Source organism: Malassezia japonica, chromosome 2, assembly GCF_029542785.1.
Source record: "Malassezia japonica chromosome 2, complete sequence".
Taxonomy (NCBI): domain Eukaryota; kingdom Fungi; phylum Basidiomycota; class Malasseziomycetes; order Malasseziales; family Malasseziaceae; genus Malassezia; species Malassezia japonica.
In genome coordinates this window covers 855,642-878,946 of record NC_083371.1, presented here as the reverse complement: position 1 = coordinate 878,946, position 23,305 = coordinate 855,642, and the positions used below count along the sequence as shown (strand labels likewise).

Genomic DNA, 23,305 nt, shown 5'->3' with positions numbered 1-23,305 from the left:
GGACCATTTTGATGGCCGAGGCGTGGACGACGCCAGGGCGCCGGCGACGTGCGCCGCCCGCGCCGCCGGCGCAGGCGTGGGGCGAGCTCAGCGATGAGGACAAGGAGGCACGTATCGATAGGCTGGTCGATGCCGTTCAAAAGAAGCAGGGCGCACTGCACGCGTCCGCCGCACAGCAGCGGTTGCAGGGTACGTCGCGTAATTTACCCAGATCTCTTTGCGGCCGTGCGCAACAGGGAGGGTGCGCCGACATCGATCCTTTGCCTCGGCATCGGCGCGCTGCGGGACGCGGCCGCACAGATGCAACTCGCAATGCTGTTGGAGCTGCGCAGCGCACTCGAGGTAGGTCGTCGTTCTGACCCAGTGCCATCCGCCGTGCGTGTGCCCGGTCGAGGTGTACGACCCCCTGTTTGATGCACAGGACGCGGCGCTCGTGCGCCGCCTGGGCATGCGCCTCCCGGACGCCAACAAGGTAGGTCGCGTACCTAATGCAGTGTGGCTCCTATACGCTCGACGCACCGACACTCGCCTACATGCCGCACTGCCCGAAAGAGCTGTACGACGCGCTGCTGCGTGCCAACTGGAGCAAGGACGGCCTGCGGCGCCTTGTCCTTTGTGGAAACGATTTGGAGCGGTACTCTATGTCTGCCGACACGCCTGCGCTCGCACGGATTAGTAGGTCGCTCGACTGACGCAGGTCCGCACACCCAGCGCTACGCGATGCCCGACTATGACGCGGCGCCGACCGGCGCGCTCGACGCGACGCTGCATGTCTTTTTCACGACGCTCGCCTGTGAGCCGCTTCTCGTGGAAGAGAGCGGCTGGAGCTACCAGCCCGCCCCCCGCAAAGCCAAAGGGCGCACACGCAAAAAACCGGCGCCTGCCCCTCTTCCTGCTGTCCTCCAGCCAGAGGAGGAGGCGTTTTGGACGTTACCGAGCGCGGCCGCGTCCGGAGCCGAAGTATTTACAACGTCCATCGATGCCCTATAGTATGTACATTATGTAAAGAGGGCTTGAGCATGCTCAATCAAGACTGCGTTAGGTGCGCGACGTACATTCGGTAGTGCGTGCATAGGTGCTGGTTTCCAGCAGCTCCCGTGCCGGGTCTCGGGCGCGCATGAGGGTCGCTGCGTCAGTAGGTCCACGTACGTCCAAACACCAGCCCGAGGTTTCGTGAGGTCATGCGTGTCGTCGCAGCGTGCTGATCGACACGTTTCAGATGGAGGCACAGGCGGCCGAGCGTCGCGCGGTGCGCGTCCGGGAGCCGCTTGAGCAGGCGGCGCATGGCCGGCAGGGCCGCATCGGGCGGTGTCGAGGTGGCCCGCTCGCCGAAGTCGAGAAAGAGGTCGTGGGTGTCGCTGGGAATGAGCGGCTCGGGCAATTCGCGAAGGTAGTGCTTGAGGACGCTCGTCAGAGCGCCAATATCGTTAAATTGGTGTGCATCGCAGAGGTCAAACGACTGGCCGCTGTCAAAGAGCTGCAGGATGAGTCGCTGCTGCTGGCTGCCGCCCGACTTGCGGTAGAGGCCTTCGTCGCCCATGCCGTTCTTTTCGACGGCCATCACGCACCAGTCGACGAGGCGGGGCACCAGCGTGCCCTCGACCTGCACCTGCTCCTGCAAGGCGCGGCCGACCATCGAGGCGCCCGACGAGGAGAGCGAGCGCTTGTGCATGTGCGGGCTGCCCGACGGCGAGCGCGCCGGGGGCGTGTTGGCCGCTGAGCACGCCGACGAGACGTGTGCGACGCACGTCGTGTGGCACACTTGCTGGCACTGTGTGCACCGCATCTCCTGCTGTCCCCACAGGTTCCGGCTGCAGACAAAGCACCGCGCAGACGGCCGCAGGACATTGGCCGGCTGGAAGATATGCATGTGCGTCTGGACCGGCTCCGTGGACGGCACCGCGAGCAGATTCTTGGGCGGCACCGGCGGCGAGATGACTGATGTGGCGCTGCGCTTCACTTCAAACGCGGGCTGCAAGAGCGTTTCGCCGAGCGTCGTCAGCTCGTGGTTCGACAAGAGGCGCGGCTTGATCCAGCGGAACTTGCGGGGCACCGGCAGCGGCGGGAGCGACGCGTCGAGGCGCGACGCAGCCGACGCGCCCGACTCCTGGCGCGAGAGCGTCACCTGCACACCGCCGTTAGCCTCTTGCGCCTTGGGCAGCGGCTTTTCTACATGGGCGTGCAGCGAGCGCGCCTCGAGCTGCGCGACCTGCGCACCGAGCTCGTCTGCACGCTGGGCGAGGCGCTGGTTCTCTTGGTGCAGCGCTGCACGCAGCTGCATCATGGGGCGGATCTCTTGGCGCAGGACCTGCTGCTGCGCGGCAAGCGCCTGTACCTCTTGGGCGTACTCTTGCTTGACCGTGTCGAGGTGTGCCATGAGCGAGTGCAAGACGAGCTCGACGCGGCTGCGAATCGACGTCTTTTCGCCTGCGTTTGCGCCCGGCGGCGCGGCTGCGTCGTCGATCGCCAGCAGCTCGGCAAGGGCGATGCGGCGCTCCATTTCCAGTGTCGCTTGCTCCGAGAGCGGCGCCGGGGTGTCTGGCAAGACGCTTTCGTCGCCCGCCTCTTTGCGCCACGGCCCGTCGCGCGGGCGCATGAGGGTGGGCGACACGGGCGTGTCGTCCCCGTCGTCGTCGTCGTGCACATGCGCGAGCTCGTTGGCGATCTGGTCGACGATCTCCATCGACGCACGCGACAGGCGCCCCTCGTGCCCCTCGGGCGGGACGCGTGCCGAGAGGTCTGGCGTCGCAAGCAGCGCGTCAAACTCGCTGTCGTACATCGAGAGCGAGCGCATGATCTCCGAGTCGGTGTACGACGTGGGCCTGTTCCACGGGTCGCGCGCCTCGGACGACTGCGAGAGGCGGTCGCTGCGGCGGGCGAGCTGCTTGCGGACCGTCGGCGGCTGCAGTGTCCTGCTGCCTCGGCGCGCATCTGCGCGCGTCGGTGACGAGGCGAGGCGTTCCTCGAGACCGTGCATCGGGGTATTCCCCCGCGACTGCTGCATCGAGTAGTACGCCTGGACGATCTCGGTCTGGATCATTTCCGAGAGGCGGTCGTACGCGAGCTCGAACGAGCCCGAGCCCGTGTCTGTCGCGGTCGACCCCCTGCGCCAAGCCGAGTCCTCGAGGTAGAGCCCGGTGAGGTCGATCGGCTCGCGGCCCGGCTCGTCGACCGGCAGCGACGAGGCGCTGTACTCGCTTGCGTTGGACGAGTTGCGTGTACTGTGCAGCGTCTCGACGTCGTTCCCCAAGCTCGGCGAGCGCGTCGCCGGCACAGCAGCCGGCGCGTGGTCCCCGATCCGGTCCTGGCACGCGACACAAGCGAGCGTGCCCGGCATCTTGGCAAAAATATTCGACTCGATCGGCTGCTCGCAGTACGAGCAGCTGAAGCAGTGCGTGTGGTACGGATCCTGGTCGCACATAATGACCTCGTCGACGATCACCTCGTTGCATGCGGTGCAGTTGAAGGTGCAGTCCCCGCACATGGGCTGCGTGCCGACCAGCAGCACATTGTCCTGGTCGAGCGGCACCTGGCGCCCACAGGTAATACACGTAAAGCAGCCAACGTGCCAGAAGCACTCGGACATGCGCACAATGCCCTCTTCCGCCTTGTCGTCGTCGATGCCTTCGCCGCACGCCTCGCACACCATCGACTCCCACTCCTCCTGCGTGCGGGGCGTCGGCACGGACGCATTCGACGACGCACGCGAGCGCATTGGCTTGGCCTTGGGCGATTTGACACGCTCCGACCTGCCCGACGCGCCGGACGAGGCGCGCGAGACGGCGACGCTGTCGGCCTCTCCGCCCTCCGCCGGTGCGTGCATAAGGCGCCCGAGCGTTGCACAGCGCGGGGTGGACCTGATCCACGTGATGCTGACGCAGCGGCGCGGGCCATCGGCCGAGTTGCTGCGGAAGTGGCGCGGCGCTGCGTGCGGCGCCGGCCGACGCCGCGTGACGCGCCGGCGAAGCTCCCCACCAGCGGCGATCGTCTGCGACGACGAACGTTCTTGTCCTCTGCGATAGAGCGACGCACCTTCTCGCGTAGCAGCCGGAAAAAACTAGGTGCTGCAGCTTGTACCTCGCATTATCCGCGTGCGAGCGAAGCGCGCGGACGTCATACGCAGAGGCATTGCTGCAACTGCGAGCACCATGGATTTGTATCTCACCACATTTACGCTGCCCAAAGGCAGCCCCCCGGCTGGCACACCACGTGCCGATGGCGGCGCACGCACGCCCAGCGCGCCCCTCTCCTCCTCTCCCGAGTCGCGCGTGGTCGGCAGCCGCGCGGGACTCGCCGTCTCGCCCCCGGGCGCCTTGGCCCCTGGCTCGATGCGCCCAGGTGCGATGCGGTCACCCGATGCTGCGCCTGGCCGGCCGGAGCGCACGCCCTCGGGGACGGACAGCACGGACTTGTCGCTCGATGCGCCATCCCGCAGCCCTTCGTTCAGTTCTTTTGATCTCGCCGAGGTCGTGCCGCGCCTCGGGCAAATGGTGATGAACAAGCACCACTGCCTCGTGAACATTGCGCCGTGCTCGGAAGGCGCACCGGACGGATCGCTCGCCGCATCCCCGCACCAAGTGCCGTTTTCCCCTGGCCCGCTCGCCCAGTCGCCCTTGTCGCGGCTCCCCAGCGCGTCGGAGCCTGGCGAAAGCGCACCGGCGCGCTCTGCATCCACCGCATCGTTGCAGCATGCGCAGGCATCGGTTCCGAGCTCCACATCGCCCAAGTACAGCTTCAACATGTGCGGCACGCAGTCGCAGGTGCAAGACGCGCGCGGCGCGCTCCTCCAAGAGTTGCCGTTTGCGTGGAAGGTTCTTGTAAAGGTGCCGTGCGCAGACGTTGTCGCCACGTCCAACGACACGCAGACGCCGAGCAACGATGTCGTGCACGCTGACGTGCGCGCCAAGCTCGACGAGATCATGCAGCTGTCCAACACGCAGATCACTGCCATGCAGCTCGACTCACACGGCGTCGAGCTCGGCGCGGGCCTCGAGGTGGACCGCAACGTGCAGTTTGTCGTCGCGGGCTCGATCGAGTCGATCGAGTTTGCACGCGTACAACTCCTCCTGTACCTCGACCATCTGCACGGCCTGCACGTCGAGCAGATTGAAATCGACCGCAAGCTGCACCACATCAGCGCGGGCCGCAAGCGTGGCGTTCTGCAGCTTATCGAGGAAGAGACGCAGACCACCGTCTACCTCTCGTCGCCGTTCGCCGGCGTGCTCCAGAGCGGCACGCCGGCGGCGGTCGCAAGCAAGCGCAACATTGTGTACATCACCGGCCGCTTTTACAACACGCAGCGGGCGCGCGACATGATTTTGCAGCTGACTGCATCCAAGGCCAAGACGCAGGTGTCGAAAACCGTCACGATGATGCCGCGCAAGATCGACTGGCTCTTGCAAGAGCGCCTCGAGGCGCTCCGCCTCTTGATGCTCGACAACTCGACCTTCCTCGAGCTTCCCATGATTGGAAGCCAGCAGGGCCAGGTCACAGTCCTCGGCACGAACCGCGTCGACGTCGAGCGCAGCATCCGCACGCTCATGCAGCTCGTTTCGCCGTACTACACGGCCAACGTCTGGCTGCTTCCGGGCTCGTACGATGCCCTCGGTCTCTCATCCAAGCCGGACACGCGCGTCCTCTCGTCGATCGTGACGAACATCAGCGCGGGCACCAATGCCGAAATCGTCTTCCAAAACAACCACTTTGAAATTTCGGGTCTGGACCGCGAGGTGCGCACGGCACTGCGTCAGCTGATGCGCGTGCCGACGCTCAAGCACTACACGTACGAGTTCCGCTTCCAGCTTGAGCTTGCGACCGATCACCGCGAATTCATCAGCGGGAAAAAGAACGGCAAGATCAACAAAATTATGGAGCACTGCGGCGTGCGCATTCGCTTCGAGCCGTTCAACGACTACAACTTTTTGATCGACGTGTTGGGCACGGAACTGGACGCGGCACTGCAGGGCCTTGGCCTCTTGCAGGAAGAGCTCCCGGCAGAAATGTCGTTCCACGTCCCAGAGGCCTACCACAAGCGCATCATTGGCGTCGGCGGAAAAAATATTCAGCGCATCATGAAAAAGTTTGGTGTGTATGTAAAGTTCTCCAACGCGGAAGAGTTTGCGGCTCTGGGCGGTTACATGGACAATGACGACAATGTCATTGCGCGCACGCCATCCAAGAACTCGTCCAACCTCGAGAACCTGAAAAATTCGGTCATGGAGCTGGTAAGCCCCAAGGACAAGGACTTTGTCACAGAAACCGTGGCAGTGCCCCGCAAACACCAGCGCGCACTCCTCGGCGAAAAGGCGGTGCACATGCACGAGATCGAGCGCAAGACGCGTTGCGTTGTCCGCTTCGCCCGCCGCGAATCGGCACTCGACGTGGTGCAAATCTTTGGACCCGAGTCGCAGATCGCCGTGGCGGTCCAAATGCTCCTCCAGCATGTGCCGCTCGAGGCAGAGGTCGTGGTGCCCAACTCGTACGAGCTGGGCGCAATGCTCGAGTCCAAGGACTACACGCTGCTCCAGGAGCGCGTCCAAAAGGAGCTCGGCATCACGCTCACCACCGGCCACCGCGCCGCGAACGACCAGGGCGAGTGCTCTCTCCGCCTGTCGGTCCCGCGCGCTAATCTCGAGCTGTTGCCGATGGCCAAGTCGATGCTCGACGAGCTGTGCGCACAGCACAATGTGCACATGACCAGCACGCCGTCGGCGGACGCCTTCCAGACGCCCATGCCGCCTTTCTCCACCTCGCTCATGTCTCCACCGCTTGATACCGCTGCCTCTGATACCTTCCACCAAGATACCGCCGCGACAGCCGCGTCTGTCGCTGCCGCCGGGACACGGTACGACGACGCGAGCTCCAGCGCTGCGGGCGCCGGCGCTAAGGATCTCAAGGCGCTGTTTGAGCAGCCCAGCGCGCCGGGCGGCATGGCGTTCGACTCGACTTCGAATACCCATTTGATGCCCTCCTTTTATACCCCGGGCTACACGGACGGATCCAGTCTCTCCAACCCGGTGTGGGGCGCACCGCTTCCGTCCATGTCTGAGATGAACACGCACGCGTCCAAAAACACCAGCATGTTTTCTCCATTTTCCGCGCCGATGGCCTTCCCTTTTGCAGGGAGCGACCCGGCGATGGGCAAGCCGGACAACAGCCGTGCGCATGCGGCCTTCCACCCGCACCAGCCCATCCGCAGGCCAGACGCGATGGGCACGAGCGTGCCTTCGGGCGTGCCGCCCTCTGCATTCCCCCCGCATCCGCTCAGCCGCCTGCCCCTTGGCATGCACGGCAACAGCGGCATGGGCAACGACATTGACGGATTCCACCCGATCGGAGAACACGCGCATCAAATGCCGAACCTTGCCATGATGCATGGGCCCGGCAACGGGCCTGCGTCTCGCCACGGGAACATGGGTCTGATGCGCAACCCCACAAGTCCCGGTGCAGCCCCGGATACCATGGACGAAGTGTCTCGTGTGCTCGCCCAGATTGCTTTTGACAAGCAGTAGCTGCACACGAGGAATCTGTCCTCCGAATACCTAGCCACCGCCGCTTTGGCCTGGCTCTAGATTCCCCTTCCAATCTCGTACATTGGCCGCTGCCAGCAGCGCCGTAGTTTCGTATACCGTTTCCCTTCCGCTGCCCCGCCCTGCACGTGACTCGAGGTTCCGTCGGCGGACGAAACTTTTGAGACGTTGCATAACGATGAACGAGGAGCGTGAGGCTGCTAGGCTCTGGCGCATCAACCGCACCATCCACGAGCTTGTCGCGGATAGGGTAGGTGTTTAGGGGAGTGTCAAACTAACACTAGGGGTACGAGGTCGCAGATGAGGAGATCAACATGGACCTCGACTCGTTCAAGGCGCAGTTTTCGACCAACGGCGTCATTGACCGCAGCCGCCTCAACTTCTTCACGTCGCACCGTGACAACCCGGACGAGCGCGTGTTTGTGTTCTATTCGATGGAGCGCAACGTCGGTGTGAAGACCATGCGTCAGTTCATTAATGTACTCGAAGAAAAGAACATTACGCGCGGCATCATCATCTGGAGCGACAAGATGACGAGCGCTGCGAAAAAGGTCATTGAGGCCATGCGTCTTCAGCTGGTTCTGGAAGACTTCGAAGAGGCTTTCTTGCTGGTGAACATCACGCACCACCAGCTTGTGCCGAAGCACGAAGTGCTTACGCCGGAGGAGAAGAAGGACTTGCTCCAGCGCTTGTACGTATTGCACACTCGAAATGGGAACCCGGTACTAACGTATGCGCGCCCTTTGGCTAAATTGCTTTTGATCCTTTTTGTTGCACATCACACTACAGCCGCTTGAAAGAGTCGCAGCTCCCGCGCATTCAGCAAGTGGACCCCGTGGCTCGCTACTTTGGCCTGTCGCGCGGTCAGGTCGTCAAGATCACTCGGCGTACGTATTACTATCGCACTGAGCGGGGTACTGACACTTGGGATAGCGTCCGAGACTAGTGGCCGTTACTGTTCGTACCGGATCTGCATGTAATGAATATATCAATCTTTCCAAAAAAGCTGTGTGGGTATTGGCGGGGAATGTGAAAAAGAGTATATAGAGAAGCGTGTGTACGTATACACCATGTGCTTGGCAAAATAAAGGCACCACGGTGCTCTGCGCCATCACAACAGCCTAAGTTGCCCTCATTCGTGGTGCAAAAAAAGCGACCCATGCTGGAATCGAACCAGCGACCTTAGAGTTTTGTAGTCGAATAATCGACCAGTATTAACAGCTCCACGTGCTAACCACTGTACCAATGGGTCAAGCGTGCTGTTATTTCGTTCCGCACTTGGGTACATAATGCAGTGGGGTAATGTCCCCGCACGGCCCTCGGACCACGCGGGCTCTTCGGGGAAGATTTTGCGTACGATTTGGTTGCGGTTGTAATTTTCTATTTAGAACTTGTACACCTGCTCGGCCTTGAAGCCAGCATCAGCAAGGGCACCGACAAGGGGGCCCTGGTCAGTGAAGCTCTTCTTAGGACCGCTGATCGCCTTGATCTGGCCGGGGGGACCACAGACAAAGATCTTGGTCTTGTCACCGAGGTCAGGCGAGGGCAGGTACTTCTTCACGGAGTCAGCCGAGATATAGCCCTCCTCTTCCTTCCAGCCCTTAGGGGGCGAGTCGAGGAAGTTGACGATCTTGAAGCGAGGGTCCTTGCTGATCTGGTCGAACTTCTCGCGGAGCAGGATGTCCTCCTCCTGCTTGTTACCGAAAAGCAGGGTGACCTTAGTCTTGTCCGAGGGGTTGCTAATAATAGCATCGATCAGCTGCCACATGGGGGTGACACCCGAACCACCGGCAATCAAACCAACCTCCTGGAATTCGTTTGCCTGGTACTTGTACTTAGGGTTGGGGCCCTTGACACGGATCGAGTCACCCGGCTTGAGGGTCTTCAGGTGCTGGGTCATCTTACCGTTGGGGTAGTGCTTGATGAGCAGGTCCATCTCACCCTGGGTCTCGGGCGAGCTGACGGGGGTGTAGGGGCGGATGATGGGCTTGTCGTTGTCGTCCTTGGGCTCATCACCGGCGCCGCGGATAACAATGCACGAGGCAGTGAACACACCCGACTTCTTGTTGTCAGGCAGCTCAAAGACGTAGAGCGCACTGTCGTGGTTGTAAGGGCGGACCTCCTTGAGCTTCAGCTCACGGAACTCCTCCGAAGAGAGGGCGGCACCACCATCGTCGGCGTTGAGCTCCGAGATCTTGGCCTTCAGGTTACCGTCGAGACCACCCATGGCGTACCAGGCACCAATGCCGGCAATACCGCCAAGGGACAGGTACAGAGGAAGGTTCGACTGCTTGTTGCTCGAGGTAGGAGTCGAGTAAGCACGGGCCTGGGAGAAAGGGCGGACGGCCTGCTTCAGGGAGGAGCGGGCAGCACCGCGGGTAGCCGTAGCGAAAGTCGTCGTAGGGCGGAACAGCATAGTGATGGTTAAGAGGCAAAGGCTTATCCCGGGGTGGCCCTAACGCTGGCACCACCGACTTATACCCGCCGCTTGGGCCCTTCCGTGCCCTTCCTTGCGTCATCTTACCTAATGCTGACAAAGTCTTGGCTTTTGCCCTGCAGCTTGCAGTGCACGGCCCGGATCGACAAAGATGAGCGGTAGAGGACGTGGGGCCTATTACAAGCAAAAGTACGGCCGCGGTGGCGCGCGCGACGGTGGAAGCGCCGGAGGACATGGCGGTAGAGGGGGTAGTTGGTCGGGCGGCGCTAAGCGTACGCGCACGTCTGACGTCTTGGGTACGTCGCCTAACTCACCCAGGCACTTCTTCCGACTTGGATGCCTGGCTGCACGCGCACGACAACCGGCCGTATCCTGCGTACCATGACATTGAGGGGACATGGTCGTTTGAAAAGTTTGCATTTACACTCGATCATGCCCAGGCGGATCCGTACGCAGCGCCAAGCAAGGCCCGCCTCAAAATTCCGCATGCACATGCGCAGTTCCCGCTGGAGCTGTACAGCACGCGCACGCGTCGTGTGGCACTGGCGGACTACTTGTTGCGTACTGTCTACGATGCATGTACGTCCAAGCGCTACGACCAGCGCCTCTCGAGTGGCGGCTGGTCCGGCGGCAAAGGGGGACAGATTGAAGTCGACGAGCCCGGGCAGCAGGTCCTCGAGCGCACTGCGGTGCAGATCGACGATGAAGGGATCGAGGTACGCTTCCTTGTCGGCCTTCCTGCGCGTGGCCGCAGCATCATGGGTGCTTTGGCCGCTACAGTCTGTACGTATCTCCTCTGACACAGTGTGCGAAAACGTGCCGAGCTTGGCGCAGCACGCCCTGTTTTACAGCAGCTGCGATGCTGCACACTTGAAGCAGCACATCTTTTCGATTGAGGACCAAGACGCGCTTCGTGGCATGCTAAGTGCCCACGGTTTGGTCGGCTTTCTTCCGAATGGCGCCGTGCTTGCGCGTGCGTCGGGCGCGTCGGACCTTCCTATGCCGTCGCCGCCGTGCGTCGCATTCGAGAGCCCCAAAGAGCTCCAGGTCACGCTTACGCTGCCGAATCGTGGAAAGATCAAGGGCCTCGGCATCGCAAAAAAGTCGCTGTACGTGTGTCTTGGCGGCGGATTCCACGGCAAGTCGACCTTCCTCTCGGCGCTGGCGTACGGCACCTACAACCACATTCCCGGCGACGGACGTGAGTTTGTCTCGGTCTCGCCCTCTGCAGCAAGCATCCGGTCCGAGGACGGCCGTCCGGTCAGCCAAGTGGACATTTCGCCGTTCATTTCCAACCTGCCGGATGGAAGTGATACGAGGTACGCCTTCCTGCTGACGCAGCCACTTTTCGACTAGCAATGCGTCAGGCAGCACGTCGTGTGCCGCTGCGCTGATGGAAGCGCTTGAGCTCGGCTCAGACCTGCTCATTTTTGACGAGGACTCGACCGCGTCCAACTTTTTGGTGCGCGATGCGACCATGAAGACGCTCGTGCCCGACGAGCCCATTACGCCGCTGGTGGCGCGCGCGCGCGACTTGGTCGAGCAGACCGGCGCGACGATCGCGCTAGTGTGCGGCTCTTCGAGCGCTTTTCTGCGCGAGGCCGATGTCGTGGTCCAGATGGAGCGCTACAAGATGCGCGACGTGACGCGCGCCGCCAAGGAGCTCGTGGCACAGCAGCCTGCGCCGGGCCTCCCCGACCCTGCCCTCTTTTCGGTGGCCGCCCAAGCGGCGTGGCTGCGCACCGTGCGCCTCCCCTCACTCGAGCCGCGTGGAAAAGTCTCGACGCGCCACCGCTTTCTTGTGCAGTACGGCGACGAGACGCTGGATCTGCATGCCGTCCCCCAGCTCGTGCACGCGAGCCAGACGCGAGCCATCGAAACGGTCCTGCGGCAGTGGGCGCAGCCTGACGGCCTGCTTGGCCGTCAGGGCATGAGCGGTGCCCCCGTTGCCCATCTGCGCGAGCTGGTGGATACGCTGGAGCGGCTTGTCGAAGAGCACGGTGTGGATGCGCTGCAAAGCGCTGGGCGCCATGATGGATTCCTTGCGCGTCCCCGGCGTGTGGATCTTGGTGCAGCTGGTACGTATTGTGACTTATGCAAGTGAACCGTCTACGGTGCGCCCAGATCAAGCGCCAGTAGCGCAAATGAATATATACGTCAATAGTCGACAACGAATGTGGCTTGGTGCATTAGCGCTTCGGCGCGTCGTACGGGGTGTCGAACCGGAGGCCACCGTAGGAGCGGTTACGCGCGTGCGTGCTGTGTCCTGCGCCCACGGCAGACGAGGCCGCGACCTTGTCCGAGCTCGGCTCGAGGATCGGTGCAGGCAGGCTGCCCACGTCGATCGACTCGCGGGGATTGCCGCTGTCCGACAGGGGATCCTCGTTGTTCAGCGAGACGATTGAGTGGTTCGGGATGCTCTGGAAAGGCCCCTTGGTCTTGGGGCGGAGCGGGTTGGGGTTCTCGTCCCAGCCGCGCTGCAAGAGGTCCTCCAGATCGTTTTCGTTGAAAACGCTCGACATGCGATGTGCCTGCATCACCGATACAGGGCGGGCGTTGGGGAGCAGGTCGGGCGGTGTCTCGTTCTCGTTGTAGCCGCCGACCTGGTCGCCCCAGCGGTCGTCGTTCCAGTCGGAGGAGACGGACGTAGCGTCGTCGCGGTCGATGCGCGGCGGCGGCATGGCCGGCGCGAGGCGCGTGTCCTGCATCGGCTCGACGCTAGTGTCGTTGTAGAAGCCCTCGCCGAACTGGTTTTGCATATCCATGCGGCGGCGCTCGTCGCGCTTCTGCTTGCGAATGCGCGAGCGCTCCCAGTCCTCCCACTGCCGGAGCGGAACGCTCTTCATCGCATCGTAGCCCTCTTCATCCGCCACATCGTGGCTCTCGCCCTTGGCCTCACCTTCGACCTTGCGTGTCTCACCCCAGGAGAAGTCGTCAAAGTGCCAGAAGGAGTAGGCGGGGAGAATCAAGTTCCACACTGGCAGGAAGATGAGGTAGATCACGAGCCAGCCGAGGTAGGGGAACTTAAACGTGGCCATTGCCACGACCACACCCGGCAGAATGAGCACCGCGAGAAGCATAATCAGCGGAATGGCCGACGCAAAGTTGTGCAGACCCGAGGCAGCCGACAGGACGATTAGCACATAGGTAAGGCAAATGGCCACGGGCAGCACCAGCGTACCGATGAGGTCCATCAGTACGACAAACTGCATAGAGAAACAGAAAGTACCACACAAGTCGCGCACCAGCACGAGCTCCATGAGGTTATGCACCGTACTGTTAATCCAGCGGCGGCGCTGCGAGAGAAGCATGCGGAAGGTGTGGGGAACTTCGGTACGGCACACCGCCTGCGGCACAAAGACCATCTTGCGGTGGGGGAAGGTACGGAGCATCATGGTACTCAGGAAACGGTCCTCACCCAGCAGCAAGAGGTTCTTTTGGTGCAGCGTCGTGACGATGGACTGGCTGTACTCGCGAATCACTTCCGGTTTGATCACGACGGGAACCCAGTCGTCGTCGCTGGCCTTGCGGGCCTTGATACGGTAGATGCTAAAGCATCCCGGCAGGCACGTCACACCACCAAACACCGACTCGAACGCCTTGATCTGGTGGTGGGAAATGAAGTACTCAAAGACTTGGATCATGGTGACCCAGCTCTGCGACTTGTTTTCAATACGCGTCTCGCCGCAGGCACCCATGATGCGGCTGTCGGTCATCATGGCGTTGCACAGGCTGCGAAGGGCCGGGGGATAGACGAGGGTATCCGCATCCACCATGAGGATCAACTCGAAGAAGTCGGGCGTGACGCCCATCAGCGCATGCACCTTGCGGAAAAGGTCGTAGTCGAGCGGCGACATGGGATCATCGTACGTGACGCGCTGCAAAAAGTGCAAGAGGACCATTTGCGAGTCGCGCTTACCACGGTTACCCGGCTTCTTGTCGTTCGCTTCCGCCGGCGTACCGCACTTGGCGACGACGACCATCGGCACAGGCTCGCCGCCGGACGGGTGGATGTAGTGGCCCGCATACACGAGCGCCATGTTGTGCGCCTTCTTTCCGGTGCCGACCGACGTGTAGCTCATCGGCATCGGCGTACCAAAGCGGGGGTCGGGGCTCATGAGGCTCACACAAATATCAGGCGTGCTGATCGACTCGCCGGCACCGGTCACCATACCATCTGCGACGACAAACAGCAGCTGGCGGTTCGCGGGGTATTCCGTCTTGCTCAGCGACGCGAGCGTCGCCGAAATGCCATCGGCACCTTCCGAGTAACACGTGACAAGGCAAATGACGTAGGGGTCATTGCCGATCTCGCGCTGGGTCATGGCCGTGGGGAGGCTGAGCGGTGCGCCAGCACTTGCGCTGGTCGACGAGGCCCCGAGGCGGGACGGCGGCGGCATCTGCTTCGAGGCCCACGGCGCGACACCGCTGGGGTCGTGCGAGCCGGCATCGGCCGGCAGGACCTGGTGCGAGACGCGGCGGCTCTGCTTCGAGCCCGGCACCGGGGGGGGAGGCTTCATAAGCCTGCGCGATCCAATAAAGTGGAACCAGATCGCCATAGCCGTACGCACAATGACGATGCCCAGAATGACAATGAGCGAGATGTACAGGATAATCTCGGCAACAAAGCAGCCGGACGACAGGTAGTTGATGCGGCCGGCCGTGTACTTTTGTTTAAGGCAGTTCATTGCCTTGCGCGTGTCCGCGCGGCGGACAAAGCGGCGCGTCGCGTCCGGGCCCTGTGCGTTGGCCTCTTGGAAGTGCGAGCGGATGGCTTCGTCCACAAAGTCACCCGGGATGGGCCTCTTGTTGATCTGTAGGTAAGGGTACATGTTGAGCACCCAACCGTCCATGGCCATGAGCTGCTTGCCGTTCTGGCCATTCATGGTGTCCATGACCTGTTGCCATTCGTACCCAATCATGGAATGGTTTGTGCTCAGACCGAGCTTGTCTTGCAAGTCATCTGTCGCTTCGGCAATACAGCCATCATGATCCGGCAGAGGCATGCAGACGTCTGCCTTGGCAAAAGCGCCCGACAGGCCCTCGCACGCAGGAATGGAGCCCGCGGGATGGCCAATGTAGGGGGAGAGGTCGACCGCCGACTCCTCTTTAGCGAGATTCCAAATACCCACAGGGAACTTGGGATGGGTACCATTATACGCCTCGCCCCCAATGGCATACATGCCTTTTGCGTCCTTGAGGGGAATAAAGACCTGGTCCGACTGGCACAAGGACCGCTGCAACCCCACGGTAATATAGGCGACGATAGCACAAAGAGTAGCCGCAATGAGTACGAGCGTGACCTTCTCGCGCCATGCCTGACGCACGGCCGAGTTATGCTTGCCGCACGCATTGAGCACCGTAGGCGGCGCCCAGAACGTTGCTCCCATGGCGAGGTAGCGCCACCAGTTACGCAGTGGCCCCTTTGGCGTAGGGTCCGCAAATGGGTCATTCGGCTCGCCGTCCGGATTGAGCAGCGGTGTGAGCGGATGCCCACGCTCTGGTCGCGACAGAGTATGAGACCGCGCGATGCGGGTCGGCCGGCGCAGAGGGGGAGGTTGGCTGCCATCCGGCACCGGGATGGTTGTATCGTCGTTTTCTGCACCCGGCCGCCGAATGAACGACTTGGCCGTCGTGCGGTTACGACTTAGCTGAGGCAGCATCGTAGCAGAGCAACCACGCGCAAGTCACTGCAGATCTCACGGCAGAAGCAAGTCACGACCCGTTTCGCGCGCGGTATTTCCGTCGCTGCAGGCGCGTAAAAGCGTTGGAACGCGTCTGCACCTTAAATTCGGCCGAGATTACGTTGCAGCACGTGTAGGTGGCGCCAACGCCTTGCCACCACGCTGCACGGACGTTGGAAGAGGCCTGGACGTGCTGCTGCCATGGACTCTATTGCGCTTCCGGCGCCCGTACGTGGAGCGTGCGGCGTGTCGGAGCAAAGCGTTTCATCGCACCAGCATGATGACGGCGCGGCTGCGCCCGGATTCATCGAACGCGACCGTCTCGCGCACGACGTCTACCAGTCGGTGCTGCAGACGGGGCGTGGCGACTGGATTGAGCTGATGAACTGTGCGCCGCTCGCAAGCCAGTACCATCTGAGCACCTATAGCACACTAAAATTTGGCTATGGAGGTTCGTTGCGCCACTGACCCAGGCGCACCCTATGCCTACTTGCCCATGTCGCTGCAGCAGCCCCTCGCCACGAACACGATCCTCGCGCGTCAGCGCGAGATCGAGGGGAATGCCTGGAGCTGGAAACTGCATCAGTCGACCGAAGTGTCGTCGCCGGAGGACGACGCCACCGACACTACCCCGCGTGCGTCGCCGTGCATGGACGATGCGGCAGACCTCGATGGCGTCCTGGGACCCGAAGAAACGCCTGCGCCATGCCCACTGTCCATTCCCAATGATACCCCGCCTATGATGACAAAGGCGTTCCGGGATGCGATGCAGATGGCGTGCATGGACGGCACGGGCGGCATGTCGCAGGTGCCGAATCCGCCGTGCACAATCAAGACGAGCGACACGCACCCAATTCATGTAAGCCCTATCCTGCCGCCAAGCATGGTGCCGATGCTCTCGGAGCACGTCCTAAAACACCTTCCCCGCGAGTATGCCGAGCTCGCGCAGGTTGCGCCGGGGCGCTCGGACACGCCTTTGCCACGCTCCTCGTGGGGCTACTTGCAGCGGGGCGAGCCGATTCCCCCGGGCGAGTTTGCGTCGCACCTTGTGCACGCGCTCGGCGAGCCGGAGGAGCACCTCACCGGCCAGGTGCGCGGCGAGCAGCTGATCCGCCTGCCCCCGACCGTGTCGCTCGACGAGCTTGCACGCACCGTGGAGCCGTGCAAAGAGTCGCCCGAGACGATGGCGGAGAGCGCGCAGCGCCCCCACCAGATCGGCAACATGATCCTCTCGTCGTGCCCGGGCAAAAAGGTGCGAATGAATGCCCCGGTGCGTGGCCGCAGCAGTGTGTGCCGCGACCTGAAAATGGACCTCGTGCGCTACCGCGCGATGGGCGTGCGTGCGATTGTGTGCTGCCTCGACGACGACGAGCTGACGCTCCTCGGCTCGCCGTGCGCCGAGTACATGGACGAAGTCGCGTCGCAAGGCCTCGACCTCGTGCGGCTGCCGATTGCCGAGGGCTTTGCGCCGACGGACCTGGTCAAATTCGACATTATGATTACGGCGCTGATTTTGACCTATACGCTGCGCGGCTCCTCGATCCTTGTCCACTGCCGCGGCGGTGTCGGACGCGCGGGCCTGGTCGCAGCGATTTGGACACTCAAGATGGGCTTTGTGATGCCGTCGGCGGCGCCTGTGCCGCTCGACGTGTCGCTCGCAAGCGCTGCGCGCGAGGCCCAAAACGACTCGGCGAGCGTCCTCCAGACCGTGTTGAAACTGATCGAGGTGGTCCGCCGCCGGCGCAGCCTGCGCGCCATTGAAACGGCAGAGCAGGCGCACTTTTTGATGGAGTATGTACGATTTATCCACCGCCAGGAGCACGCGCGTCGGTGCTTCGAGCGGTGCAGCATGTGAATAGCACGCTAGGCGGTCCAATTTTCTTCCCAAGCAATCGCGCCAAAGCTCAGGAGCACCAGCACAGAGCCAAGGGCGTTTTGCATGTTTATCGACGCAGGGTCGCGCACCACGTCGCCGAGCGCCGCCATGGGGATTGTCAGCGAGAGACCGACTGTGGTAAAGAGCGGCGACGACTTGAGCATCGCGAGCAGGTACGCAAAGTCGCTGCGTTAAAACGAAAACGTACCTCACCACGGTGATGGCCATATTCACCCCGAGGCCCGCCCACATCAGCCCGTCGGAGGGCCAGGCGAGCGGCTCGATGCCGATCAGGTCCAGCACGAGGCCCACGGGCCAGAATGCGACGAGATTAAACAGGCCGACGAGGCCGAGAAAGAGGGGCATCGAGATGCGGTCCTCGGACCCGATGCGCATTTTCAAGAGGGTCACGTACAGCGCATAGCCTGCGTCAGCATTCCCACGTACACATTGCCGAGACGATCGCGAGCACGTCGCCGAGGATCGGGCGGGGCGCGACGCCGACTGCGTGCGGCGCCCCGCTGTCCGCCCACGCCACGAGCGCGACACCGAAAAAGCTCAAAAAGACCGACGCGAGCTTGCCAGGGGAGAACGAGTCGGTGCCGACCATGCTGCCGAGCAGCAGCGTAAAGAAGCCACTCGACGAGCCGAGCGTCGTGCCGCTCGCCACGCTCGTGTAGCCAAGCGCCGCGACAAACGTCCAGTTCGCCGCAAACCACACGACGGCAAACTGCATCGAGAGCACCGCGGTCTCGCTCAGCGACAGCGGGGGAAGCTCGGACGCGGGCACTAGGTGCAACGCGTCGCCCGCCTCGGATCCGTCCGACTCGGAGCCGTAGCTAGGTGGTGCGTCGCGCGTGAGCTCCTGCGACTCTTCGGTGCCGCGCTTCGTAAAGCTGCGGCCACGCGACAAGGCGCGGCGGGGGCGGGTGGCCATGGCGTCTGGAGCATCGACGCGCATATTCAGGTTGCTCGACGGCCGCCGGCCGTCGATCGACGACGGGCGCAGCGGGCGCCCGTCGCTCGGCGCGCGCAAAAGGCTGCGCTGCGACTCGCGCACTTGATCCCTGCGTGAGCATTGCGACGTACGCGGGAGGGGGGTACATCGGGGGCAGGCGGAAGCCCAGCTTTTCGTACCACTGCGGCGGCGCATCCTCCGCGGAAGGCTTCCCGCGGTACCAGTACAAGAACGCAAACGGCACGAGGTACGCGACAAAGCTCGCAGTGCTCAGGTAGGTCACGGCAAACGGCTTATTGTACCCATGTGTGCTGTGTAAGTCAAACCACATACAGCACTGTATTCGCCAGAAAGTTGGACGCGGTCCAGAGCACGTCGACCAGCAGCACGAGCCCGGCGCCGACCGCATACCCATTTGCCGCCGACATGGCGAACGCGAGGCGAAAATCGCCCGATGATCGGGCACGCGTTCGCGATCGCCATGAGCGACGAAGCGGACCCGCTCTACTCGCTGGGCCTGTGCGTCGGGAGCGGCGAGCCTACCCGCGAGCGCTCCGTGTTTCAGACGAATCAGGACACGGGCTGGGTATGGTGCCGCGCGCGCGACGCGGAAAACATGCATGCCATGTGCGCGCAAATATTGCATCACGTACGCGACGTGGAGCTCGGCAATGTCGAGCAGGACGCGGGTGCGGACGACAAGACGCGCGTGCTGAGCGATCCCTTGGAAGAGTGTCCTGTGCAGGAGCATAATCCAGAGTACTACGAGCGTGTACGTCGCGACGCTGACCCAGATTGCACGCCCGACCTCGCTGCATGCGATTACGCACCGTATCGTGCACTGCGAGTACGCGCAGCCGGCGCTGTTTGAGCAGGACATGCTCCAGCTCTTTTCGAATGCGCGTACGTGGTATGGCCTGGGGACGCCGGGCTACAAGGAAATGATCACGCTGCAGCGGCTCTACCAGCAGCTGACGCCGTCGAAAGGCGCGCTGCACGACGCGTCGGGCAAGAGCCACGTCAAGGCGCGCGCGACCGACATTGACGTCGTCGATGCGCGCCGCTCTGGGGCACACGCGTCGCACTACTTTGCCTCGAGCGCATACGGGCCGGGAAACGAGCCGAGCGACGCGGCGACCGACGTGCACAAGGCCCTGGATCACGCCTACTTCAAGGGGCGCGCGTACCGCGCAGGCGACTGGGTGCACCTCATGAACCCGGTGGATCCCTCGCGGCCGATCGTCGGCCAGCTCTTTCGCGTGTACCAAAAAAAGAGCACGCCGGGCATCTTTGTCACCGCCTGCTGGTACTACCGGCCCGAGCAGACGTCCCACGCAGACTCACGCCTCTTTGCCGAGAACGAGGTGGTAAAGACGGGCGTGTTTGGCGAGCACGCGCTCGAAGATATCATGGAAGAGGTCCTCGTCCTGTTCCACACCAAGTACACGCGGGCCCGTCCGGTGGCCGAGTACAGCACACCGAATGTCCCGCTGTACATTGTCGAGTCCAAGTACGACGTGCGCACGCATGAGTTCCACAAAATCCAGAGCTGGGCGAGCTGCGTGCCGGTAGACGTGCGTGCAAAGCACACGCCCATGACCATCTTTGCCGTGCCGAGCGAGGTGCCGAAGCGCAGCGCGTCGCTGCTCACGAGCAACGTGTACGCGCCCGGCTTTGGCGTGCTTCTCGAGCATGCGCGGCGCGACGACGAGCCACACGAGTACCGCGACCTGTTTGACACGGGCGTAAGTGCAGCCGAGGCCGCGGCGCCCACGCCGGCCGCGGCGCCTCCGCGCCCCGCCGTCGCAGGCCTGAATGCGGCGCACCCTGACCGCCTGCGTGCGTACGCCGCATTTCATATGGTCGCGAGCGACGTTGCGCGGCGCACGAGCCCTGCGTCGTACGCGGCCGTGCAGCAGGCGCTGCTCTCCCACCCCGATGCGACGCACGGCGAGCTGATTGCGCTGGGCATGCGCTACAGTGTGCCCGATGGGCTCATTGTGCGCCTGCGCGATGCGGCGCGCAACGCTGGCGTGCTGCACGACGTCGAGGTGAGCCGTGCGCCGAGCGTGCCTGGCCTCGCGCCGGTCTTTGTCGCGCACCGCGCCGAAGGCACGTTTAGCGCGCTGCCCGCTGCGACCCGCGACCTCTTCCGCCAAGATGCCGAGGGCAAGACGCTGTGGTACGCGGCCCCCCCGCTCAGCGGCTGGAACGGCTCGACGGCGGTCCAGGACGGGACGACGCAGCTCCCCCTGCCTAGTCTGTCCTACATGTACGAGATGGTCCGGAAGCATAGTAATCCTGTAGAATAGGCACTATGCACTCTCGCTACTCACGTTCCCTGCCGCGTTCTTCACTGGGTCAAAGTAGGGGTGCTGCTGAGCCTCGCCCGCCGTGAGGCGCTCCTGGTGGTCGTAGCGCAGCAGCTTGTCGAGGAAGTCGAGTGCCTCGTCCGAGATATACCGCTGGTTCTCGGGCGTGACGAAGCGGGGCCACGGCTTGCGTTGGTACCGCCCGAGGATGCCGTCGTAGTGGGAGTCGAGCTCGATATTGTACTTCTCGAGGTAAGCAAACAGGCCGTCGGTGCCGAGCACCTTGGCGATCTTGACGAGCTGGTCGTAGTTGTCGTGGCCGTGGAAGAAGGGCTCCTTGCGGAAGACCATGCTCGCAAACATGCAGCCGAGACTCCACATGTCAAGCGAGTAGTCGTACTCCTGGAAGTCGACCAGGAGTTCGGGCCCCTTGAAGTAGCGCGACGCGACGCGCACGTTGTACTCGGTATAGGGATGATAGAACTCCGCGAGACCCCAGTCAATGAGGCGCAGCTGGCGCTTCTCGTGGTCAATCATTACATTGTGCGGCTTCACGTCGCGGTGCATAATGCCGCGCGAATGGCAAAAATCGAGCGCCTTGAGCAGCTCGGCGATGTAGTAGCGGACGTCAAAGTCGGAGAACCGAGGGTAAAGCGTCTTGAAGTCGGTGTTGTTCACATACTCCGTGATGATCGAGGGCGTTTTGGATTGAGGGTCGCGCACCACGTCAATCAGCTGCACGACATTGGGGCCGCCCATCAGGTTCTGCAGGATCTTGATCTCGCGCTTGATCTTCTTTTTCTTGACAGGCTTCAGCACCTTGATAATGCACTTATCGTAGCCGGACGAGGCGACATTAATACCTTCGAACACTTCCGAATACTTGCCACGCCCGACCTTTTGCAGGATCTCAAAATGGTCCTGGGTTCCCCTGTGTGAGTGTGAGTGCGTACCATTGCAACTGCAGGTTGTCTGGGTCAGTAAGCGCACGTACCATAATCCCACCACGCTCTACCGTGCTTCTCATTCGCGTCGGGATACACCCGCGCGACGCTCACTCCAGACATGGGCATAGAAAGCGGCGCGCCGTGCTTGCGTCTATGTCGAGGCCAAGGACGAGCGCAGCGTCGGGGCGCTATGATCACGTGACGAGTTCGGACCAACTACGGCGCGGCCTGGCTGTGGGGGATCGGGGGCGTAGGGTCGATCTTGCGCGTGGGATCCATGAATTGCTTCAGCGTCTCGTCCGAGACCTCGGCCTTGCGCTTCTGGAAGTCGCTCACGACACGCTGCAGCTCGGCGATGCAGCGCTTCTTGAGCTCGCCAGTGAGCAGGCGGCCGGCGCGGTAGTCCTCCGCAATCTGCGAAATCTCCTCGTCGGAGTCGACAAAGAAGGTGAGGTACTGGAAACTGACGTCCACATCGGGGTTGCCGCCCAGGCGGCGCTGCTCCTCGAGCGTCTCCTGACCGCCAGAGAAGGCGTGCTTGTTGATCTTGTTCTTGATCTGGTTCGGCGTGTCGTGCATAAAGATGCTCGACGTCTCGTTCGACGCGCTCATCTTCGTCTGCGAGCCCTGGAGCGCGGGGAAAAACTTGGAGTGGATCAGACTCGGCTTGGGGTACTTGAGACGCACCGCGACGTCGCGCGTCTGGCGGAAGTAGGGGTCCTGGTCAATCGCACAGGGGATCAGGCACGGCACGTCCGTCTTCGAGCCATAGATCTGGGGGAATGAGCTCGAGAAGGAGGGCGCGGCCTGGACGGCGACAAAGTGCAGCTTGCCGATGCTGTCGCTGTCGTTGAAGCCAAAGGTGCCCTTCGACTGGTTTACGGTAATGTACCGCGCAATGCGCACGACATTCTGGTAAAAGGCGCCGCCGACATAGTCAAGGTCGGAGAAAATAAACGTCTTTTCCAGCTTAAACCCGCAGGCAATAATGTCGCGCGCGTTCTCATACGCAAACTTTTGCGCCTGTTCAATCTTGAGCTCGTTCTTGAACAGGAACTTTTCGTCGTCAGTCAGCTGCACGACCAGCGGCACATCAAACACGTCCTGCAGCCACTGCGTAAAAAGAAAGGGGATCAGGTGGCCCAGGTGCATCGACGAGGAGCTGGGGCCACGGCCGGTATAGAGGTAAAAGGGCTTTTGCTGCTCGTAGCGCGTCAGGATCAGGTCAAGCTCGCTGAATTAGCAAGGGGACGTACCGGTGGCTAAAGAAGCTGCCGCGGCGCAGCAGAGGATGCGGCTTGCGGCCGGTAACGCGCTCAAAGCGCTCGAGAAGCGCAGCGTCAATGGGCTTCGTGCCAAACTCTTTAATGAGCTTGTTGTAGTCGATCGACACCTGCTTTCCATCGACGAAGCCACCCTCGACGTCCCACGGCGTAACCTTCTGCGCCGAGTCCGGAGCAGCCGCGGCATCGCCCGCGACAGGCGTAACCGAGGTCTTCTCGAGATCCTTCGTAAGCGTCTCCATCGTAGTTCTGCACACCTTTGCTGACACAGCAATCGGG

At 62.4% G+C, this 23,305-nt stretch overlaps 11 protein-coding genes and 1 non-coding gene across 12 annotated transcripts; 6 read left to right on the top strand and 6 right to left on the bottom strand.

Moving 5' to 3' along the window:
- Positions 1-11: 11 nt before the first annotated feature.
- On the top strand, positions 12-990 carry MJAP1_001585 (uncharacterized protein; the record flags this gene model as incomplete). The annotated part of the gene is made up of 5 exons (XM_060265538.1): positions 12-189; positions 212-342; positions 365-472; positions 495-675; positions 698-990. 5 exons carry the CDS (start codon positions 12-14, stop codon positions 988-990), a joined length of 891 nt encoding a protein of 296 aa, XP_060121521.1.
- Positions 991-998: 8 nt separating this feature from the next.
- On the bottom strand, positions 999-3,823 carry RGA2 (Rho-type gtpase-activating protein; the record flags this gene model as incomplete). The annotated part of the gene is made up of 2 exons (XM_060265537.1): positions 999-1,033; positions 1,150-3,823. 2 exons carry the CDS (start codon positions 3,821-3,823, stop codon positions 999-1,001), a joined length of 2,709 nt encoding a protein of 902 aa, XP_060121520.1.
- A 325-nt stretch (positions 3,824-4,148) lies between these two features.
- Positions 4,149-7,511, top strand: MJAP1_001583 (uncharacterized protein; the record flags this gene model as incomplete). The annotated part of the gene is made up of 1 exon (XM_060265536.1): positions 4,149-7,511. The coding sequence occupies one exon, from the start codon at positions 4,149-4,151 to the stop codon at positions 7,509-7,511; it is 3,363 nt and encodes a 1,120-aa protein (XP_060121519.1).
- Positions 7,512-7,707: 196 nt separating this feature from the next.
- RPB5 (DNA-directed RNA polymerases II 24 kDa polypeptide (RNA polymerase II subunit 5)) lies at positions 7,708-8,509 on the top strand (the record flags this gene model as incomplete). The annotated part of the gene is made up of 4 exons (XM_060265535.1): positions 7,708-7,779; positions 7,814-8,220; positions 8,319-8,416; positions 8,463-8,509. The coding sequence occupies 4 exons, from the start codon at positions 7,708-7,710 to the stop codon at positions 8,507-8,509; spliced, it is 624 nt and encodes a 207-aa protein (XP_060121518.1).
- Positions 8,510-8,682: 173 nt separating this feature from the next.
- Positions 8,683-8,781, bottom strand: MJAP1_001581. Its single transcript has one exon. It is a non-coding gene; the product is annotated as a tRNA-Asn (tRNA).
- Positions 8,782-8,913: 132 nt separating this feature from the next.
- Positions 8,914-9,945, bottom strand: MJAP1_001580 (cytochrome-b5 reductase; the record flags this gene model as incomplete). Its single annotated transcript, XM_060265534.1, has 1 exon — positions 8,914-9,945. The coding sequence occupies one exon, from the start codon at positions 9,943-9,945 to the stop codon at positions 8,914-8,916; it is 1,032 nt and encodes a 343-aa protein (XP_060121517.1).
- Positions 9,946-10,117: 172 nt separating this feature from the next.
- MJAP1_001579 (uncharacterized protein) lies at positions 10,118-12,105 on the top strand (the record flags this gene model as incomplete). Its single annotated transcript, XM_060265533.1, has 5 exons — positions 10,118-10,262; positions 10,285-10,728; positions 10,772-11,285; positions 11,308-12,044; positions 12,068-12,105. The coding sequence occupies 5 exons, from the start codon at positions 10,118-10,120 to the stop codon at positions 12,103-12,105; spliced, it is 1,878 nt and encodes a 625-aa protein (XP_060121516.1).
- Positions 12,106-12,155: 50 nt separating this feature from the next.
- Positions 12,156-15,629, bottom strand: MJAP1_001578 (chitin synthase; the record flags this gene model as incomplete). Its single annotated transcript, XM_060265532.1, has 1 exon — positions 12,156-15,629. The coding sequence occupies one exon, from the start codon at positions 15,627-15,629 to the stop codon at positions 12,156-12,158; it is 3,474 nt and encodes a 1,157-aa protein (XP_060121515.1).
- A 222-nt stretch (positions 15,630-15,851) lies between these two features.
- On the top strand, positions 15,852-17,505 carry MJAP1_001577 (uncharacterized protein; the record flags this gene model as incomplete). Its single annotated transcript, XM_060265531.1, has 2 exons — positions 15,852-16,101; positions 16,124-17,505. The coding sequence occupies 2 exons, from the start codon at positions 15,852-15,854 to the stop codon at positions 17,503-17,505; spliced, it is 1,632 nt and encodes a 543-aa protein (XP_060121514.1).
- Positions 17,506-17,513: 8 nt separating this feature from the next.
- Positions 17,514-18,912, bottom strand: MJAP1_001576 (uncharacterized protein; the record flags this gene model as incomplete). The annotated part of the gene is made up of 5 exons (XM_060265530.1): positions 17,514-17,712; positions 17,735-17,951; positions 17,974-18,593; positions 18,616-18,795; positions 18,818-18,912. 5 exons carry the CDS (start codon positions 18,910-18,912, stop codon positions 17,514-17,516), a joined length of 1,311 nt encoding a protein of 436 aa, XP_060121513.1.
- A 53-nt stretch (positions 18,913-18,965) lies between these two features.
- MJAP1_001575 (uncharacterized protein) lies at positions 18,966-20,796 on the top strand (the record flags this gene model as incomplete). The annotated part of the gene is made up of 2 exons (XM_060265529.1): positions 18,966-19,256; positions 19,279-20,796. 2 exons carry the CDS (start codon positions 18,966-18,968, stop codon positions 20,794-20,796), a joined length of 1,809 nt encoding a protein of 602 aa, XP_060121512.1.
- A 3-nt stretch (positions 20,797-20,799) lies between these two features.
- Positions 20,800-23,268, bottom strand: WRS1 (tryptophan--tRNA ligase; the record flags this gene model as incomplete). The annotated part of the gene is made up of 5 exons (XM_060265528.1): positions 20,800-21,727; positions 21,750-21,768; positions 21,791-21,894; positions 21,964-22,977; positions 23,000-23,268. 5 exons carry the CDS (start codon positions 23,266-23,268, stop codon positions 20,800-20,802), a joined length of 2,334 nt encoding a protein of 777 aa, XP_060121511.1.
- Between the last annotated feature and the right edge of the window lie 37 nt (positions 23,269-23,305).